Genomic DNA, 21345 nt, shown 5'->3' with positions numbered 1-21345 from the left:
CTGTTTTTATTTTTATAATGATAATTCAGAGAATGAGAAAATCTGAATAAGCCTTACCAGTGTTGTGATAATTATTTTTAAGGCACTCAACGTGTTAAAAAATAAATAAGTACTGTTATATAATAAAAGTTTAGTCAAATAACATAAAAAAGACCAGACCCTTCGATGCCTGTGAAACTTTTCTCCCTCAAACAGCACGCTATTGTTTCTTCTACACTACAGGCTACACACAGCAACATATCTGCATGTTCTCACATCACATCGTTCTGGTAAAATAATAATAAGTATATAAACATCAAAATCACTTCGCCTAGAATGAAACACCACTTACCAGCTGCCACAGTGTTGAAAATATCTTTTAGCAATTCAAAAATGCGCGTGCGGCATGAGGAATTTTCCCGGTCAGGTGAAAGGTCATCATGTTGGTCATTTTATTTACGGCTAAATTATTATTAATAAATTGTAATAATATTATGATTGGAAGTGGGCAGGCATTCACAAAAGGGTATGTTATTAAAAAAAAAAAAATCGAGGAAATTTTGCTTTGACAAAAGGGCATTTAAAGAGCCACAAAAATTACCTGTATTACAGTGTATGATGTAGCTGTACATCAGTGTAAACAATGTGCAAATTAAACCAAAAAGTACACGATTTATAAAGTTATTGGCTTCTAAAGTATGGAGTCGACTCGGAATCGCTGAAACGAGTTGTCATAGATTTCAAATCTTTTGCCCATCTCTATGTAAGTCACTAGAACACTTTGCATAATAACCTCCGCCTACTGTCTTGGGAGAAACAGAACTCTGACCAGCCCCACCTCCCCACACAGACACTCTGGTTGGTGTGATAGCATCATGTCGAGGACACACTGTGTTTTTAATTGTAAAGTAAAAAAAAAAAAAAGTGTTTGTTTTATTTTCACTGCCAAAGAATGAAGAACAGAAGAACCAATGGCTAAAATTATTTTTTACCACAATACCAGAGCAGTACAACAAATCCCTTTTGTTGTGTTCACAACATTTCACTGATGACTGCTTTTCTAATCTCGGTGAGTTCAAGGCGGTATTTTCAAAGCGTTAGGCCATAAAAGATGGTTCATTACCAATTTTATTTAGAACAATGAGCATCTCCGAATCACAACGCGAAGTATGATTATGAAGTTATGTGTTTGTTTTCTCCCGAGTGTCTTATCAGTATGTGTGCTGTCTGCAGCCTTTGTCAGCGCTGATCTTCATTTACAAACACATCATTAAAATGAAGTGTAACTCCGTGAATACTCAACGAAGATACATGAGAGAGATATCTATAGAAGGCGTGACCACGCCCCTGCGCTGAACGCGCTATTCAGATTCAAACTGCAGCACGCGACTTGAATACACCCGCACAGAAGAAAAAGCTGCGAGACTGTTCAAGTTTTTTATTTTACTGTTTGCTTCATGTTTAGAGGAATAAGACATAATTCACCCCAAAGAGATGCTAACACATTGTTTATAGTGAAGTGACATTCAGCAAAGTATGGTGACCCATACTCAGAATTTGTGCTCTGCATTTAACCCATCCGAAATGCACACACACAGAGCAGTGAACACACACACACACAAACACTGTGAGCACACACCCAGAGCAGTGGGCAGCCATTTATGCTGCTGCGCCCGGGGAGCAGTTGGGGGTTCGATGCCTTGCTCAAGGGCACCTAAGTCGTGGTATTGAAGGTGGAGAGAGAGCTGTTCATGCACTACCCCCACCCACAATTCCGTCCGGCCCGAGACTAGAACTCGAAACCCTTCGAAACCGTATGAACTACAAATAAAGTCAGTATGTGAGGCTAAATAGATAGCTCCGAAAATTCTTCACAAAGAACACAAAATGGACAGAGTGTTTTTTTGCAGGGTCTTGAGGCCCCCCAAGACCCCCACTGGCGCCGCCGGTGCCGAAAAGTGATGTTAGTGACCCTGGGATGGGTCAGCTGATATGGTGTGTGGCCTGGTCCAAAAATAAGGCTACTGACTTGTCGCAGGAATTCACCATACAGCCACTGAGTTTACCACTGACAGACCGGCGGTGCATCAGTATACACACTCACCTCTAGCAGCGAACGACTCACTTTCCTCAGCGAACGACTCACTTTCCTCAAGCAACAAACGACTCACTTTCCTCAGCGAATGACTCACTTTCCTCACGCAGCGAACAACTCACTTTCCTCAGCGAACGACTCACTTTACTCAAGCAGCGAACGACTCACTTTCCTCAGCGAACGAATCACTTTCCTCACGCATCGAACGACTCACGCACCAAACGACTCACTTTCCTCAGTAAACAACTCACGCAGCGAACAACTCAATTTCCTCACGCAGCTAACGACTCACTTTCCTCAGCAAATGACTCACGCAGCGAACGACTCACTTTCCTCACGCAGCCGGCGACTCACTTTGCGCAGCCGGAGACTCACTTTCCGCAGCCGGAGGCTCACTTTCCTCACGCAGCAGACAACTGACTCTCTCTTCATGTAGGGACTGAATATTATAATTAAAGTGACTTCTATATTACTGTCACAGTGTCTGGGTTGTGTTCCCTGGGGTTCCACTAGATGTCCCCCTTTCTCACGGTGTCTGTTACCTTATCACTTCCTGTTCCCTTATTTGGTCACCTTCCTCCTTGTTGTGTAATTGATTGTTCCCCCACCTGTCTCCTGTTTCCCCATTATCCTTATGTGTTGATGATGCTGGATGATCCAGTGTCTCAGGAGGAGATGGAGCAGTTAGAGACACTGGAATTCTGGGAATTCGTGCGCTACCTGCAGCACCGGTGTCGGTGGGATGCCCCAGCCACTCCTGTCTCTTCCGGAGGGGTGGTCGTCAGCCCAGCACCACTGCCCAGGATGGCTACCAGCCAAGCGCCACAGCACAAGATGGCCGCTAACCCAGCGCCAATGCCCAAATTGGCCACCTTTCCAGCGCCACAGCCCAAGATGGCCGTCAGCCTAGCGCCACAGCACAAAATGGCCGTCAGTCCAGCGCCACAGCACAAGATGGCCGCTAACCCAGCGCCAATGCCCAAATTGGCCACCGGTCCAGTGCCACAGCCCAAATTGGCCACCGGTCCAGCGCCACAGCCCAAGATGGCCGCCAGCCTAGAGCCACAGCACAAGATGGCCGTTAACCCAGCGCCAATGCCCAAATTGGCCACCGGTCCAGCGCCACAGTACAAGATGGCCGCCAGTCCAATGCCACAACCCAAGATGGCCACCAGCCTAGCACCACAGCCCAAGATGGTCGCCAGCTTAGAGCCACAGCACAGGATGGCCGACTCAAACTCTGAGTCGCCAGTCAAGGTGCCACTGACTCGCCATCGTAGAGGGCGGAGGACGAGGAGACAGGCTTCTACCGTTCCTCAAAGCCTGGAGAACGTTCCCGAGCGGGCCACTGCCGTCCAGGGGGACGTTCCCGAGCGGGCCGCTGCCGTCCAGGAGGACGTTCCCGAATGGGCCGCTGATGTCCCCGATGCCGAGGCGGTGCCCGATGCTGATCCAGAGGCTGAGGTGGTGGCCGATGCCGAGGCGGTGCCCGATGCCGTGGCCGAGGTGGCCTCGACCTCCGGAACAGCATCGGGCACCGCCTCGACCTCCGGAACAGCAATGGGCACCGCCACGGCATCGGGCACCACCTCGGCCTCCGGCCTCCGTTCCCGATGCAGTGCCCGATGCTGTCCCGGAGGTCGAGGCGATGCCCGATGCTGTTCCGGAGGCCGAGGTGGTGCCCAATGCTGTTCCGGAGGCCGAGGTGGTGCCCGATGCCGTGGCGGTGCCCATTGCTGTTCCGGAGGTCGAGGCGGTGCCCGATGCTGTTCCGGAGGCCGAGGTGGTGCCCGATGCCGAGGCGGTGCCCGAGGTCGTTCCCAATGCGGTGCCCGATGCTATTCTGGTGACCGAGGTGGTGCCCGAGACCGTTCCAGAGGCAGTGCCCGAAGCCAAGGCGCCTCAGGTCTTCACAGACAGTTCAGAGTCGAGTCATGTTCCTGTGAACTCTCCTGAGTCGAGGCAGATTCACGTGGACTCTCCGGAGTCGAGTCAGGTACCGGTGGACTCTCTGGAGTCGGGTCAGGTACCGGTGGACTCTCTGGAGTCGAGTCAGGTACCGGTGGATTCTCTGGAGTCGAGTCAGGTTCCGGTGGACTCTCCGGAGTCGAGTCATGTTCCCGTGGACTCTCCAGAGTCGAGTCAGGTTGCGGTGGACTCTCCGGAGTCGAGTCAGGAGTCGAGTCAGGTTCCGGTGGACTCTCCGGAGTCGAGTCAGGTTCCGGTGGACTCTCCGGAGTCGAGTCAGGTTCCGGGGGACTCTCCGGAGTCAAGTCAGGTTCCGGGGGACTCTCTGGAGTCGAGTCAGGTGCCAGCGGACCCTCCGGAGTTGAGTCAGGTGCCAGCGGATCCTCCGGAGTCGAGTCAGGTGCCAGCGGACCCTCCAGAGTCGAGTCAGGTGTTTGTGGACCCTCCAGAGCCAGGGCCAGTCACCGATGACCCTCCAGAGCCAGGGCCAGTCACCGATGACCCTCCAGAACCAAGTTAAGTCACTGGGTGGTCTGCTGCTCCGTTCTGGGGGACTCCGGCCTCAACCACGGGGGCGTGTTGGTCATCTGCTCCGCCCTGGGGGACTCCGACGTCGACCAAGGGGACGTGGTGGTCATCCGCTCCGCCCTGGGGGACTCTGGCGGCGACCACGAGGACGTCGTGGTCTTCTGCTCCGCCCTGGGGGGCTTCCGCCCTGACCACACAGTTGTCATGGTCTTCTACTCCGTCCTGGGGGGCTCCCGCCCTGACCACACGGCTGTGGTGGTCCTCTGCTCCACCCTGGTGGGCGCCTCAACATGCCCTTCATGGATTTCTATTTTGTGTACTTGGGTTCTGTTATGTTTCTGTCTGTTCCCCTCAGTCTGGCCCTCCATCCCTCCCCCTGAACCTCCTCCGGTCCTCCTCCCTCCTGGTCTCCCTGTTTGTGTTTACACTTCTGGTGTCTGTTCCCCATGTCTTGCTTTTCCGGCCTCCACCTGTTCCGCCTCCCTCCTGGTCTCTGTGTTGTGTTTATCGTGGAGCGTCTGGGAGCCGCTCCGTAGAGGGGGGGGGGGGTGGTGTACTGTCACAGTGTCTGGGTTGTGTTCCCTGGGGTTCCACTAGATGTCCCCCTTTCTCATGGTGTCTGTCACCTTATCACTTCCTGTTCCCTTATTTGGTCACCTTCCTCCTTGTTGTGTAATTGATTGTTCCCCCACTTGTCTCCTGTTTCCCCATTATCCTTTTGTGTATAAATACCCGATCTGTCTGAGTCTTTGTCACGGAGTAGTTGTTTAATGTTACAGTTATTTCATGTCCGTCATCCTTGCCTTGCCTAGTGTTCGTGTCTTGTTCATGTTATGTTTTGAATCTTCTGGTTTTGACCCTGCCTGGACTGTTTGCCCCTTTGGATTTGCCCTCAAATAACACCATACCTGCAATTGGATCTCTCTCTCTGTGTTTCCAGTACACCGCTCGTGACAATTACATCCAAAAGAATATTTAGATATAATATTTAAATATTCAAAAATGTGTACAGTACAATTCAATAAAATGAAATAATTGCCTATTGCAAATTTGTGAATGCATGGTTAACTTTTTTTTTTCTGCAGTCATTAGGCTATACTGAGATATTTAAAAAAATCTATATTTTGTAAATAATAATAAAAAATAAACCTGAACTATAATCTAAACATCTGTATTTTTCCTACAATTTCATAAATAAGTAGGCTAATAAATATATAATGTTTAAAAAAATATGATATAAACTATTATAATATATAGTGAGAGTTAAGCTAAGCAATAAAAAAATAAAAAGGCACAGGTTAGGTCGAGGTGTAAAGCATATAGCTAAACCCCCAGTTACTACGTTTTTATAAACTGTGGACCCCAGGAAACATTACTTAAAAATAAATTATTAAGCTTTTAATCTTTACTGAAATTTAATTTATATGTATATGTATATTAATATTATATATTCAAATTCATTTATACAGTGGTCGAATTTTAAAATTGTTTTAGGTGGGATAGAGTCTTTTTTCTTTTTCTTGGTCCTGTAGTTAATTTTAACATAATGATTACAAATTACAAAATCATAATTTTTATAAACGTTTTATTGACAAATTTGCCTTATTAAATGAAACTGATTAATTTAGGTAAATATTTTGCTAAATGTGATTGTGTGCTGGTAGTAGGCATAGACAGTAAAAGAAATGGACACAGCGACCCCATTGGAACTCAACTGAGACAATTGAAGCCCATTTTTAGCATTTTTTAGCACTTCCGTTTCTGACGCGCAGACTCAAACGAAGCTTGACGACATCAGCAACCTGTCTGACAGATTTAAATGTTCTAGTAGCTGTGCGTGCAAACTGCCATCGTTAATCTTGCAGAGACGGCGAGCTTGAGCGGGGGGTTCTTTGGCATGAGTGAGCAAGAGTAAGTATTCTGATTAATTATTTTGTATAGTATTTTAAAATGTAACGCCAGTACGCCATATTAAGTTAATTGCCTGCAAGCTTCTCCTCCTGTCTGTACGGTAATGCGACAGAGAGTCGAGTGGTTATGACGCAATCGTTAGCCTATTTTTTTACAAAAACTGTTTCTACGGGGCCATAATGTAACATAGAAGGTAATGGAGCCCTTTATACATTGTCGTGTATCTTTAGAAATAAATAATGGACAAACTGAGTATTTAAACGCCTCAGATGTAAAGTTATTCGCTGTCAAAGTGACGCCTAAATGAATGGAACTCAATAGGAATGCTAACGCAAGTGAAGTTCTGCTACAAGATGGCAGCACGCAGCCGACTTCAACTTCCGGTAAACTTCCTTGCCGCCTGGTAGTAGGCTAGTGCTGGCACCTTGATAAATAATAATGACAATAAAAACACCAGTAGGTTACAGCAAATCCATGGTTTAAGTATTTATTGAATCGTTCAAATCAAACTTTTTGTTCAAAACGGCTGATTCCATTCACCCATTTATCAATTGTAAAATTTGACCACTATATAAATACATTTGAATATATAATATTAATATACATATAAATTAAATTGCAGTAAAGATTAAAAGCTTAATAATTTATTTTTTAAGTAACGTTTCCTGGGGTCCACAGCTTATAAAAACGTAGTAACTGGGGTTTTAGCTGTTTGCTTTACACCTCGACCTAGCCTGTGCTTTTATTTTTTTATTGCTTAGCTTAGCTCTCACTATATATTATAATAGTTTATATCATATTTTTAAACATTATATATATATTAGCCTACTTATTTATGAAATTGTATGAAAATACAGATGTTTAGATTATAGTTCAGGTTTATTTTTTATTATTTTTTTTACAAAATATAGATTTTTTTTTAAATATCTCAGTAGCCTAATGACTGCAGAAAAAAAAAAGTTAACCATGCATTCACAAATTTGCAATAGACAATTATTTCATTTTATTGTACACATTTTTGAATATTTAAATATTATATCTAAATATTTTTTTGGATGTAATATAGAAGTCCCTTTAATTATAATATTTGGTCCTTCCTGAAAAGAGAGAGTCAGTGGTCTGCTGCATGAGGAAAGTGGGTCTCCGGCTGCGGAAAGTGGGTCTCCGGCTGCGCAAAGTGAGTCTCTGGCTGCGTGAGGAAAGTTAGTCGTTCGCTGTGAGTCATTCACTGAGGAAAGTGAGTCGTTTGCTGCGTGAGGAAAGTGAGTCGTTCGCTGCGTGAGTCGTTCACTGAGGAAATTGAGTTCGCTGAGGAAAGTGAGTCATTTGCTGTGTGAGGAAAGTGAGTCGTTTGCTGCGTGAGTCGTTCGCTGAGGAAATTGAGTTCGCTGAGGAAAGTGAGTCGTTCGCTGCATGAGAAAAGTGAGTCGTTCGCTGAGGAAAGGGAGTCGTTCGCTGCGTGAGGAATGTGAATCATTCACTGAGTGAGTCATTCACTGAGGAAATTGAGTTCGCTGAGGAAAGTGAGTCGTTCGCTGCATGAGAAAAGTGAGTCGTTCGCTGAGGAAAGGGAGTCGTTCTCTGCGTGAGGAAAGTGAATCGTTCGCTGCGTGAGGTGAGTCCGGCCTGTCAGTGGTAAACTCAGTGGCTACTGGCAACTGTACGGTGAATTCCCACGACAAGTCAGTAGCCTTATTTTTGGACAAGACCGCACGCCATAAGCTGACCCGTACTGAACTGTGAGTTTTCACAGATCAGAATTGTGATGTTAGTGACCCTAGAATGGGTCAGCTGACCCATAATGAACTGTGAAAGTTTCACAGATCAGAATGGCGATGTAAGTGACCCAGGGAAGGGTCAGCTGACCCGTACTGAACTGTGAAAGATTTCACAGATCCGAAAAGTGATGTTAGTGACCCGGGGAAGGGTCAGCTGACCCGTACTGTACTGTGAAAGTTTTCACAGATCAGAATAGTAATGTTAGTGACCCAGGGAAGGGTCGCTGACCAAAAAGCAACTGTGAAAGTTTTCACAGATCAGAATATCGATGTAAGTGACCCAGGGAAGGGTGAGCTGACCCTTACTGAACTGTGAAAGTTTCCACAGATCAGAATAGCGATGTTAATGACCCAGGGAAGGGTCAGCTGAGCCGTACTGAACTGTGAAAGATTTCACAGATCCGAAAAGCGATGTAAGTGACCCAGGGAAGGGTCAGCTGACCCTTACTGAACTATGAAAGTTTTCACAGATCAGAATAGTGATGTAAGTGACTCCGGGAAGGGATAGTTGACATGTAATGAACTGTGAAAGTTTTCACAGATCAGAAAAGTGATGTTAAGCTCCTTTCACACTGCACATCGGACCCGCAATATTTCCGGAACATTGCCGGGTCGCCTTTTGTGTGAAAGCAACCACATCCCGGAATTGATTACCGAATTGAACCCGGGTCGGGGACCTAGTAACATTGCGGGGTTCGACCCGGGATGAGCGCTGTGTGAACAAAAGCCAGATCTAATTCTGTATCGAAGTGATGACGCGTGTTATCGCGCGACTCTTTTACCGGCTGTTTTGAAAGAAGATCAACATTCGTGACGAAAACATATGTGCAAACTGTAATGAAGCAGAGATCAGTTCCTCACTTTCCGCGCTGACGCAGAGATCGTTTGCTTGCTTCAGTGAAAGTATAACGTGCCTAGCGTTGTCGACTCGTACATTACACGTCACACACTGATGTCACGTGTCGTTACGGGATCTTCAAGGGTTGTGTGTGAAAGCACACACATATACTGAGTCATCACTGGCAGTGTGAAAGTGCCAAATCTAGCGACCAGGGAGCAATTGCAGGAACACTTTACCCCTGTATTTGCCGGAATGGCATTGTGAAAGGGGCTTTAGTGACCCAGGGAAGGGTCAGCTGAACAAAACGCAATTGTGAAAGTTTTCACAGATCAGAATAGCGATGTAAGTGACCCAGGGAAGGGTCAGCTGACCCGTACTGAACTGTGAAAGTTTTCACAGATCAGAAAAGTGATGTTAGTGACCCAGGGAAGGGTCAGCTGAACAAAACGCAATTGTGAAAGTTTTCGCAGATCAGAACAGCGATGTAAGTGACCCAGGGAAGGGTCAGCTTACCAAAACGGAATTGTGAAAGTTTTCACAGATCAGAATAGCAATGTAAGTGACCCAGTGAAGGGCCAGGGGACCCTTACTGAACTGTGAAAGTTTTCACAGATCCAAAAAGTGATGTTAGTGACCCGGGGAGGGGTCAGCTGACCCGTACTGAACTGTGAAAGTTTTCACAGATCCGAAAAGGTATGTTAGTGACCCTGGGATGGGTCAGCTGACCAAAACTCAACTGTGAAAGTTTTCACAGATCAGAACAGCAATGTAATTTTAAAGATCAGAATAGTTAAGAGATCAAGAAAGGGTAAACTGACAAAAGCTAAACTGTGAAACTTTGCCAATCAGAATATTGAAGCCAAGTATACAAGTAAAGGCACAACAACCAAAACTTTGTCGAACAAAGTGTACACGCCCTTACGAAAAATAACCATGGTTTTATTATAGTAAAACTGTAGTAACCCATGGTTTTTTGGCGTATTGACTGCCATTTGTAAAACCACAGATTTACTACAAATACCATGGTTAAACTATGGTAAATATAGCAAAACCATGGTTAATTTGTGGTTACCATGGTTTAACTACAGTAACCATGGTTTTTTGGTTTTATTTGTAGTAAAACCATGGTTAATTTTCGTAAGGGCGTGTGTGTGTGTATATATATATATATATATATATATATATATATATACACGTTCATTTACCTATAAATTGTAAACCGTTATTCATTGGAACAGCAACCATATGACAATATTAGACAAAAAACGGGGGGCAGAGCAAAGAGAAACATGGCCACGCGATAAAATGCTATTGTGAAAGTAGTTTTCAAAAAAAAATAGAGCTCAATCTAAAACAATGTTTGTTTTTTTTCCAGCTTTCCTGCGTGTTTATTTGTAATAGACCTTAAACATGAAGAACGCCTTTCTTTCACATTCCTTACACTGGCGGACTTACAGAGGGGTTTACGGACAAGAGCTTTGCTGTGAAAAAATTCACAGATCAAGCTGGTGAAGATGACACCGGTTTCACTCCTCTAAGTGTCCAACTTTCGGAGCTATAGGCATTATAAAATTAAGAGTCGCAAAAAAAAAAAAAAATGATTTCGGCCCAAAGGACAGCATCACCAGAATTCACAAATCACGGAGAATGATATTTGGTATTATTTGCATGTCTATGACAGCGCACTGCGTATTTATAGCCAAAAGAAATCTGAATATCAAACCGCAAACTATCTTTACTGCGGTACGGATTTGCCAGTCTTGTCTTTTTCTTGCAGGACCCTGTGCGTTATATTAGTAGGCCTACTAATTAGGTTTTAATTGTTTAATCACCACCACAGTGTCTTGTCTTCATTGCCAACATGCACGATTTGTGTTTATTGCAAGTGACGTCACAAGTAGCGGAGAGTGCAAGTGGCGATTGCAAGTAACATTGTAATTTTTTTTTTCTTGTCTTCACCACCTGGCTACTGTTGTAAAATGTTGAGAGATTCAAATGAAAAATAGTCAATAAATAGAACAAAATAAAAAAATAAAGACTGCAAGTGTCTGAGAGTTCAAGTCTGAGAATGCAAGTCTGAGAGTGCAAGTGCAAGTCTGCAGCCAGACCCTTCTCCATGCGTCAGCTAGCCTTTAGTTCCCCCTCCCCCACCGATCACATATGCATTTACGGTAAGACAGTTCAGTACTGTATATTAATGCTGTTAATACACTGTATACAGAAATTATATTAAATTAAATATTATATTAAATTATTATTATTATTAAATTATTAAATTATTAATTATATTAAATTATATTTACAGAAATTTTTTACAGTGTAGGTTGCGGGAGTGGGTGGGCCTGGTCATACATTCAGTAGGAGCGGGCAGGTGCAGGTTTAAAAAAAACAGTCCCGTTCAGGGCTCTACAGTGTGATGTCAACCCTGTTTCCCCCTCTGTCCACCCTGTTACCACAGTGTTTTTTTTTTTTATATTAGCCTACTAAAATAAGTTCAACATGTACTATACATATATATTTGTGGTTACTTGTAGAGAATGAAATGGTAAAATGAAATAAGTTAAAATGGTTCCACAATTCCATTTGAATTGATTTTTATTCTAAAAGAAATGTGTTGAAATTACGCTGTGTCTCAAAAATACAACAACTTTTTAAAGATAATGTCAGATTATTCCTGAGCTGGACCAACACATATTTTTCTTTTTTAAATTTAACAAACCCTTCTCCATGTAAAATGATTTTTCTTTTTTTATGGAAAGTTAAAGCTGAAATGACACGAATAGTAAGAATGACCCATTTAATAGTAGTTCAAGAAAGCATTTGCATTGTGTTTGCGAAAAACAGTTTTTATGTATATTTTAGCCTGAGTTTTTGTTGCATTTAGACAGTTTTGACCAGCAGGAGTCTGCGTGTGGTGTTTTGAGCACTTCGAAACAGTGTATCATTTTGCGAAGCAATTAGTTCAATTGAGTCGAAGCTTTGAAAAGTTTCGTTTGTCCCATCACTAGCTGGAGGTTAATTATTGACATTAACGAGCTCAATGAATTCCTGCAGCTAAGAGCATTCAAATATTGCTGCCATAAGTGTAGCTGATTGAGAGTAGCTGTAGAGCTTGGTGAAGTTCTGCAGGGTTTGTGAAAGAGGCATTTGATTTATTTGTAGTCTTAGATGATCGCCCTCATGGCTTTGAAGGAGTTTTGTGTTTGGAAAGCGCTTATTTTAGCCTTTTTTCTCTTTGCTGTTGATGGACAGGCATCGGGACCGTGAGTATATGGTTGAAAAATAAAGTGTTTTTCTTTTAACATGATTTCTGGAAGTTTGTGTTTTTAGTGTCTCTATATTATGGAAACTACCTCTGTGATTATACACCTGCATAAATGTGTGCTGATCTGACTTCTGATTTCTAAAACCAAATGTCTGTTTGCTGTTTCCACAGATCCTTCTTGGTGACGTTTTCTGCAGTGATTGAGTCTTGCTCTAATGCTGAATTGTGTGCAAGTCTTTTAAAACCCAATGAGAGTCTTACAATGACCATCTTTCTGGTTGATGACAAAAACCAGACAACACTGCTTGCACAGCAGAGATCTTCAACAGCATTTCACCACTGTTTTTGTTTCCAGGTTTTTTTACTGTGTGGCGCACTTTTTTTTTTTTTTTTTTAATTTTATTTTTTTTATTAAGACTGCATTTCTCTACAGGCCCCTCGAGTAGATAATGAAGAATTAGTGCAGAAAGTAAGGGTGGTACTTCAAGGGAGGTTCTTTAAAATGACAGAAGAGCGGAAAGTCATGTTCAGACGTTACCTGCCTCTGACCTTCATTCAAACCGACAAACCCATCTACAATCCAGGACAAACTGGTGACCTATGAATGACCCTTGTATAAATGAGAATTGATCAGAACTTGTAGTGCATTATGTAAAGGATGTGGGTTTTGTTTCCCTCTTGCAGTGAACTTCAGGGTTTTGACCATGGATGCTAAACTTGTTCCTTTTGATCAAATGGTAAAGCCTGATCTGCTTCTAGTCCAGTACCTAACCCCCCCCTCCCCACTTGATTGACTAATGTTACTGTTTGTCTTTACAGTACAGTCTGGTGGTGGTGGAGGTGAGGACTTGTTCTGGACCAAGTCTCTGGATAGATCCAAAACTTGTGTTATCTCTGCATGTTCTTTGTGTTTTGACTGACTTAAGGCTTGCACCAGTATTTTTTTTCCCCTCTAAATAGGACAATAATAATAATCGGATTGGTCAGTGGACCGACATTTCCTCAACTGGGTGGATATTGGAGCTTTCTCACCAGTTAAACCCTGAGGCTCAGGTTGGGATATACACACTGAGGGCTTTTATTGCTGACCGGGTGATCTCACAAGTTTTTGAGGTGAAAAAGTATGGTAAGTCACACATGTGCAATGGGTAGTTTTGATTACTGACTGAGGTCCTAATTTAAAGCCTTTATCTCTGATTTAGTTTTACCCAAATTTGATGTAATCTTGACTACACCACAGATATATAGTGTGGGAGATGTGGGACTGAAAGTTGAGGCTTGTGCCAAGTAAGAGGGCTCTTATTTTCTTGACTTTGTCTTTTTTGGTTTGTTTTTCTTCATCTTTCCCCCAACCTTTTTACAGATACACATATGGGCAACCTGTACCTGGTAAAGCATTGGTGGAAGTTTGTCGTGATCCGTTTCGGTACCCTATGGTACTTGGCGCATCTCGTGTGTGTCTTAACAAAACTGCTAGGGTATGTTACTGCAATACAGTTCAGGATTTTTTTTTTTTTTTTCATCTAAATTTAAATCTGAATTTTTTTTTTTTTCTGCTACCAGTTGAACAACACTGGCTGTGCTTCTCTTACCATCAGTACATCAGAGTTCTTCACCACAAATTTTGAAAGTGACCTGCAAAACTTTTTTCTTGTTAATGGGAACGTCACTGAGGAGGGAACTGGTGAGCGTCTGGCTGATTGGAAGTAGTGTCTTGTATTTATTTGGATTCTTAAAATTTGTGGACTTCATTTCCTCCCAGATGTTATGATGTCAAAATCCACAACCGTGTCCATTACATTTGAAGTTGGCAAGGTCATGTTTTTGAACCTCCCAAGTTTCTTTAACTATGGATCGATGATTAATGGAGAGGCGAGTAAAGGTTAATTTCTTATTAGACGGTCTTTAATTGGTTCCCTTTCCAACTTTTTATTTTTCCCAACAGATCTTGGCATCATCTTTCAATGGTACTCCAATAGCAAGCAAGGTGGTTTATCTCCTGGATGGTAGCCAATGGTCCGACAAACTGCTGATGAATCTGACTACAGACATGCATGGACTGGCCTCTTTCTTCCTCAACACTGCAGATCTCCCCAAAGCAGATCTGACTCTGGTGGTACGGTTTGCCTTGATCGTGTGTGTGTGTGTTTTTCAAGAGATGACTTCAATCTATTAATTTTGCTCCTCAGGCAAGTGCAACTTCACCGGTTTCTTATGGTTATAAGTCGCCCTTCTTCAGCATAGATAGGAGGACTGTGTCGCTTTCCCAAACTGATACTCCCAACCACCCAACGTTTAGTTCAATTGGTATAGTGATGTTTGAGCAGCCACTGAAATGTGGTGACAAGTATCCAGTGACAATCTGGTATTATTTTGTTGAAGAAACTGGTGACTACAGTGCTGACATCATCTATATGGTGAGTGGATGCTGGTTTGTTTTTTTGTTTTGGGGGGGCACATTTTTAAATGCACCAGGTTTTATTTATGATTTTTTCAGGTCTTGTCCAAAGGGGTGGTTGTTCTGCATGGATTTCAGAAGGTCCAAGTGAGTGCTTTAAATGCACCCAGTGGCACACTGTCATTTGATCTTCATGTCAGTCCAGATATGGCTCCAGAAGTGCAGATTCTGGCCTTCTGTGTTCTGCCAAGTGAGAATGTAGTTGCTGCTAGTGCAACTTTTGACACTGAAAGGTGTTTTCAAAACCAGGTATGTTGATATCTTGGTACCTCTGTACTTTATGCGGGGCATGGCCACATCCTTTCAGCTTGTTCTTGTTCCAGGTGTCTCTGCAGTTTTCTCCCCCTACAGCTGTTCCTAGTGAGGGAACCATTTTGAACATCTCTGCTCAAGCAGGATCCCTGTGTGGCCTCAGCGCTGTCGATCAGAGCGTCCGAATCATGGAGCCAGAAAGACGTTTAAGTGCTGAAGCGGTATTCATGTGCAGTTTAAGAAATTCTTGGTGTGGGTTTTTTTTTCTTTTTTTTTTTTTTTTTTTTTAAATGCATGGCATCCCCTCCTGCCCCATGTTTTTAGGTCTTCAAAAAGCTTCCGGTACGATCAGATTATCCATATCTTGTTGAGGATGAACAGGAGTGCCTGAGTGTACGGTCCCTATCAGATTATCCATATCTGGTTAAGGATGAACAGGAGGGCCTAAATGTTCGACACCGTCGCTCTATTCTTGCAAATGAAGCTTACAACGTTTTCAAGGTTGGAAGTTATTTGCAGTCACTTAGTGGCTGAATACTGATTGACTGACTTTCAAATGCATATTTTGCTTTGCTTTGACAGAGTGTGGGGTTAAAGGTTGCAACAAATCTGCCAGTTCAAGAACCTGACTGTCTGATGTACAGGGGCCTTTATTACTACCGCAACTTCTATAGTACGTTTTTTTTTTTTTTTAGGTCCTTCATCTATATATCTTGACCTTTTAAAGGTTTGTCAAAAGTATGCCGGGTAATGGTGTTTTGTGGGTTTTTTTTTCCAAAAACTGCTTGTTCTAAGGATGCATTTGGCTCAAAACCAAAACGGCTTTTTTTTTTTTTTTTTTTTTTAACTGCATTTTTAATGAAGCTTTATTTGAAAAGCAAAGTTAAAACCACTTAAACTGGACCAAAAATTTTTTCAAGGTGTGCTCATTCAAAGTTTCAGTCCTCATTGTGCTGGTTTAATAGGTCTCGTGTTACAAGTTCAATGACTTGGGTAAGGTTGCTTTCTGGCCAATCGGTGATCAGCAGGGTTTGTCACCTTTTTGGAAGGGTATGGCTCGCTTGGAAAATCAGCCACTGTGATACCCTTTATCTTACTATAGGATAGACTGGGGCACAGATCTGATTTGTCTAATGCCTATAATGAATGACCAAATCTAATTGGTTGTTGCAGTCCCAGGAATTTTTCTTGTTTCCAGTGCCTTTTGGTCTACGGGGCTCTGGAAGTGGCCAGGGAAGTGGCCAGGGAAGTGGCCAGGGAAGTGGAAGCGGAAGTGGAAGCGGGGGTGCTGGAGGTGATGGCAGCTCCCCTTTTGACGTTACCATCAGGACTTACTTTCCAGAAACCTGGATCTGGCAGCTTTCTCAAGTGGGGTAAATCTTGTTTCAGCAAATTGACTCCTAAGGCCCCATCCACACGAACTGGTATTTTCAAAACTGCCTTTTTCTTTTTTTTTTTTTTTTTCTTTTTTTTTTTTTTTTTTTTCACAAATGCAGTATCCAGTCACTGAAATGTAACCTTAAACTACTGTTTCAGAAACTCCAGTTTCACTGGTTACACAACACTGCAACTGGAAACTTTTGGCTTGTGACATTGGAGTGCTCCGTTATTTCCTGGCAACATGAGGCAGTCTTGAATTGACCAATGTGCCTTTTTGCTAGGTTTATATTGGCACCTGTTGGTTTGGCATGCTCCTGGCAGTGCCTTTCAGTGTTTTTGCATTTTCATGTGGACAAGGTGTGGAGGATTTATTTTTTTAAACAGAGCATAAACCCATGTAATAGAAGTACCTATGTATATGTGGACTAGGTCTAAAGCAGATGTCAAACTGTTCCTGTAGGGCCACAGCCCCATGATCTAAAGTCCCTTTGGCTCAATTTGTTTCCCTCTTCTGCCCCCTCATTTGTTTCTTCCGATGTGCTTTTTCAGAAACTCTGGTTCCACACAAGTTGCTCTGAAGGTTCCTGATACTATCACCACCTGGGAGACTGAGGTGTTCTGCCTGTCCTCCAGAGGTTTCGGTTTGGCTCCTCCAGTTCAGCTGACTGTCTTTCAGCCCTTCTTCCTGGAGCTCTCCCTGCCTTACTCCATCATCCGTGGAGAGTCTTTTGAGCTGAAGGCTACGGTGTTCAACTATCTGTCCAAGTGCATCATGGTCTGAATCAATTTATTAGTTTAATGGGTGTTTGTGGGGGGGATTTTTATTTTTTCTGTTAGATGCGCAAGCTGATCGTGTCACCTTGCGTTCACCGCATGTATGTAGCCTATTTTAACGCTGTTAGAATTGGCAATGTAGAATACATTGCCTTTTTTTTTTTTTTTTTTTTTTTTTTTTCTCTCTCTCTCAAATGAAGCAATATGTACAATGATTTCAATGAGTCTTAGTTTGTACCTTATCAGCTGACAATACTACATCTAAACTTCAGTGGACCACTGTCCCTGACCAGCCTAAACCAGCCAAGTTGCTAGTGCCAAAACTCCATCCCAGAAAATGAAGCAGGTCTATCACGCCCTAAATGGATCTGTAGAGGAAAATACTGTTGTCTATACTTAATGTGCACTTATGTGACTCACTTGCCAGTTCACTCCCTTCAGGTTACAGTGACGCCAGCTTCTTCCTTGGACTTCAGTCTTCAACCTCTTAATGAGCCATACTCATCCTGTCTCTGTGCCAATGGGAGAAAAACCTTTAAATGGATCCTCTCTGCTTCTGTTCTAGGTCTGTTTCGCACATTCTCTTCCTAAACTGAAGTGTGTTTATGCATGTTTTACTAACTGGTCTGTACTATAGGATCTGTAAATGTGACTGTCAGTGCTCAAGCAGAACAATCCCAGGTTCAATGTGGCACTGAAGTTGTGACTGTGCCAGAAAGAGGACGCATTGACGTAGTTACTCGAAGTCTTTTTGTTCTGGTAAGTTAATCCGCTTTCTGGAGTTTGATCACAGAGCTCATGTGGTTTTACTGATGTGGTGTTCAACTGCTTTTTATAGCCTGAGGGAGTTGAAAGGATCTTCACCCAGAGTTGGTTATTGTGTCCAAAGGGTTTGTTTGAAATCAGACGTTCTAAATGCATTCGCCCTGACCAGTAAACCGTAACCTAGCACTCTGTGCTGATCCGTTCTGTTTGGTCCACAGGAAGTGCCCTTTCAGAAGATTCATCTCTGACGTTTCCAACAAATGTGATACAGGGATCAACCAAATGCTCAGTTTCAGTCCTTGGTAGAGGGTTTAATTAAGGGGAAATGGACATTTGAGGTGTTTAGCAAAATGTTGGTTTCTGATGGCTTTTGGTTTGACCCAGTTTTCTTCCTCTCTTAGGGGATATTATGGGTCGTGCACTAAAGAATCTTAATGGGTTGCTACAGATGCCATCTGGCTGTGGAGAACAGAATATGATTGTTCTTGCTCCCAATATTTACATCCTACAATACCTTGAAGCCACTGCACAGCTCACACCAACCATCCGACAGAGTGCCATTGGTTACCTTCAGAGTGGTACAGATAACCAAATCCTAAAAGTACTACTCATTGGCCTGACTCTTGATCAAATGTGTTTATTTTTATTTTTCTCAGGATACCAGGGACAACTGAATTACAGGCACAGTGATGGTTCATACAGCACTTTTGGTTACGATGCATCCAATACATGGTAGGTTTTCATGCTTATCTTTTTGAGCGTCATTTGAATTGGGTTGTAATGTGACTTTTCATGTCTAGGTTGACCGCGTTCGTCATGAGGTCTTTTGGCCTAGCAAGGCATTTCATCTTCATTGATCCCAATGTCCTCCAGAGCGCACAGGATTGGTTGATTAGCAAGCAGGGTTCAGATGGCTGTTTCATGCAAGAGGGGACACTTTACCACTATGACATGAAGGTGCCCATTTCTTTAAATGTACCCTAACTGGTGTAAGACTGATCCTAACAGTTATGCTGCTCCATTGTAGGGTGGTGTTGGTGATAACGTGACCATGACCGGCTACGTTGTTGCATCACTGATTGAAATGGGTGTTCTTGTCACGGTAAAAACATGCCTACCAGTAGTTCTAAAGCTTGCAGATGACCTTCCAGTCCCTCAGTAGTCTAAAAGTTTGCTTTGCTTTCAGGATCCCATCATTACCAATGCTCTATCTTGCTTGAGGCCTGTTGTTGGGAACCTGGGAAACATTTATGCCACCGCTCTGCTTGCTTACGCCTTCAGTCTGGCTGGAGAGACGAGCACTCGAACACAGCTTTTAAGTTCCTTGGACAATGCTTCCATTTCTGAGGGTGAGCTTCACTAGTCTATTTAAGATGTTCTTTGGGGTCTTTGGCACCAACTTTGTCCTCTGTCTTGTCCCCAAGGCAATAAGCTTCACTGGTCTCAGACTTCATCTGGAGAAACTCTGGCAGTGGAGATCAGCTCCTATGTGCTGCTGGCCATTCTCTCTGTACAGCCCCTCACGACCGCTGATTTGGGCTATGCTAATCGCATTGTCAACTGGCTTGTGACCCAGCAGAATCCTTATGGAGGCTTTTCCTCCACCCAGGTGACGGACTACCACACATGAGCCCAAACATCCTATCTGAGTGGAGTTTTTAATCTGGAGCTTTAATTTTAGGACACTGTGGTGGCTCTTCATGCTTTGTCTCTGCTTGCCAAACAAGTGTTCAGCTTGGATGGCTCCAGCACTGTTACCGTACAGTCATTGTCTGTAGCAGGAGAGGTTCATAACTTCAACGTGAATGGGGACAACAGGCTGCTGTATCAGGAGAAGCCACTGAAGAACGTTCCTGGCAGATATAGTGTTGGTGCGCAGGGGTCCACCTGTGTGTCTGTGCAGGTCTGTACCTTCTTCTGCTTAACTTCTACCTCCATGCTTGTCCCAGTTCTCCTTATGTTTGGTACTCTCAGGTTGCATGTTTCTACAACATCCCGACACCAATTAAAGTTTCCAGAACACTTAGTGTTGCAGTGAAGGTGGCAAGAGACTGCAAAGTGCAAGGAGCCGATCTCATGTTGACAATTACTGTGACGTAAGAACAGCTTTTGACTTTTTCCTGTCTGACTCTTAATGCATCTTTACACAGCTGAACTAAGGCTGCTCTGTGCCTGTTCAATTCTGTAACCTTCACATTAAAGCCTGTCTGAATGTAGTTCTGTCCAACCTCTACCCCTAATATCAAAGCTTTCAATAGTGGTATAATGGCATTTATGCAGACATGACTAAGCAACATTAGGCCATTTTTGTAGATGCACTCTATCGCTAAACTGATCTCTACTTCATTTAGTTACAATGGTGCAAAGCCAACTACTAACATGGTTATTGTGGACCTTAAACTCCTGTCGGGTTTCACAGCAGATACGTCACTGGTTCGTATGTTTTGAGGTGACTTAAAGTCCTAAGATGCTTTAAGCTGCTTAAGATGTTAATGGACTTTTCCCTCTCAGCTTGGATCTCCACCAAATTCATTTGCTCCACTAGTGCAGCGTGTTGATGCTGGAGATGACCATGTGCTTGTGTATCTGAAAGAGGTGAGCTGTGTACTGTTTGTTCTTGCGGTCTCCATGTGTGCCGTGTATTTGCTTATGTACTTTTGCTTTATCCTTTCTGATTTTCAGGTTCCCAAGGGTGTCCCCATGACCTACAGGGTACAGCTGAAACAGGTTCTTGCAGTTCAGAATCTCAAGCCTGCGGTTGTTGAGGTTTATGACTACTATCAGCCAAGTATGCATTCAGTGGCTCATGCTTTTGGCTGAATTCCCTGTTGAACATGTGCCAAACTGACTTCCTGTTTCACTTTCAGGTGATGTGTTTGAGACCACATATATGCCTCCCTGTTCATGATCTTGCTCTTGTCTATTGGAAGCATGAATTAAACAACTAAAACTTAGTCATTGTCTCTTGTTGAACATCTGGCATGTTTTGAAGCAGCATCTCAACCTTGCACAGTTTCTTCTAGCCCTGTGGTCAATGCAGTGGCCTGGCCAAGGTGCCAGCAGGAGCACTTGTCTATTTTTTCAGTTGACAAAGCTTAATATATGGTTTCCTTTGGCCACAAGTAATCACTTGACCGTAAATAGTATTGCATATGCTTGCCCTAACAAAACTGTGCTTTAGTAAAACCAAAACAATTGGTGAGCTCACTCCACGGTGTCCGTGAACAACTACTTCAACGTGCCCCCTAAAATGAAATCAAAATTTCTGCATGCTTTACAGATATGGGATATAGCTATAGAAAACTTGACATGTCTATTCTTAAATGAAGTAACTTACCAAAACCACATTCT

The 21345-nt window shown here is 43.3% G+C and overlaps 1 protein-coding gene across 1 annotated transcript; it reads left to right on the top strand.

Annotated features, from left to right (window-relative positions):
* The first annotated feature begins 12183 nt into the window (after positions 1-12183).
* On the top strand, positions 12184-20948 carry LOC127970796 (alpha-2-macroglobulin-like protein 1). The gene is made up of 34 exons (XM_052573529.1): positions 12184-12363; positions 12537-12720; positions 12799-12958; positions 13050-13102; positions 13185-13205; positions 13326-13491; positions 13568-13652; positions 13729-13843; positions 13929-14049; positions 14128-14237; positions 14311-14481; positions 14555-14782; positions 14863-15072; positions 15147-15296; positions 15400-15576; positions 15658-15748; positions 16274-16448; positions 17005-17230; positions 17671-17794; positions 17867-17988; positions 18068-18119; positions 18213-18296; positions 18396-18572; positions 18651-18726; positions 18795-18951; positions 19022-19096; positions 19181-19343; positions 19419-19603; positions 19676-19897; positions 19969-20090; positions 20346-20427; positions 20506-20589; positions 20677-20782; positions 20862-20948. The coding sequence occupies exons 1-34, from the start codon at positions 12269-12271 to the stop codon at positions 20900-20902; spliced, it is 4410 nt and encodes a 1469-aa protein (XP_052429489.1). The 5' UTR covers positions 12184-12268; the 3' UTR covers positions 20903-20948.
* The last annotated feature ends 397 nt before the right edge of the window (positions 20949-21345 follow it).

The sequence above is a fragment of the Carassius gibelio genome, chromosome B13 (genome assembly GCF_023724105.1).
Source record: "Carassius gibelio isolate Cgi1373 ecotype wild population from Czech Republic chromosome B13, carGib1.2-hapl.c, whole genome shotgun sequence".
In the NCBI taxonomy this organism is placed as follows: domain Eukaryota; kingdom Metazoa; phylum Chordata; class Actinopteri; order Cypriniformes; family Cyprinidae; genus Carassius; species Carassius gibelio.
This window is presented reverse-complemented; position numbering and strand designations above follow the sequence as displayed.

Coding starts and splice junctions, on each gene's coding strand:
- LOC127970796 (XM_052573529.1), top strand. CDS start 12,269: ATGATCGCCCTCATGGCTTTGAAGGAGTTTTGTGTTTGGAAAGCGCTT. Junction 14,050..14,127: donor CGTCACTGAGGAGGGAACTG/GTGAGCGTCTGG, acceptor ATTTCCTCCCAG/ATGTTATGATGTCAAAATCC. Junction 19,344..19,418: donor CAATGCTTCCATTTCTGAGG/GTGAGCTTCACT, acceptor CTTGTCCCCAAG/GCAATAAGCTTCACTGGTCT.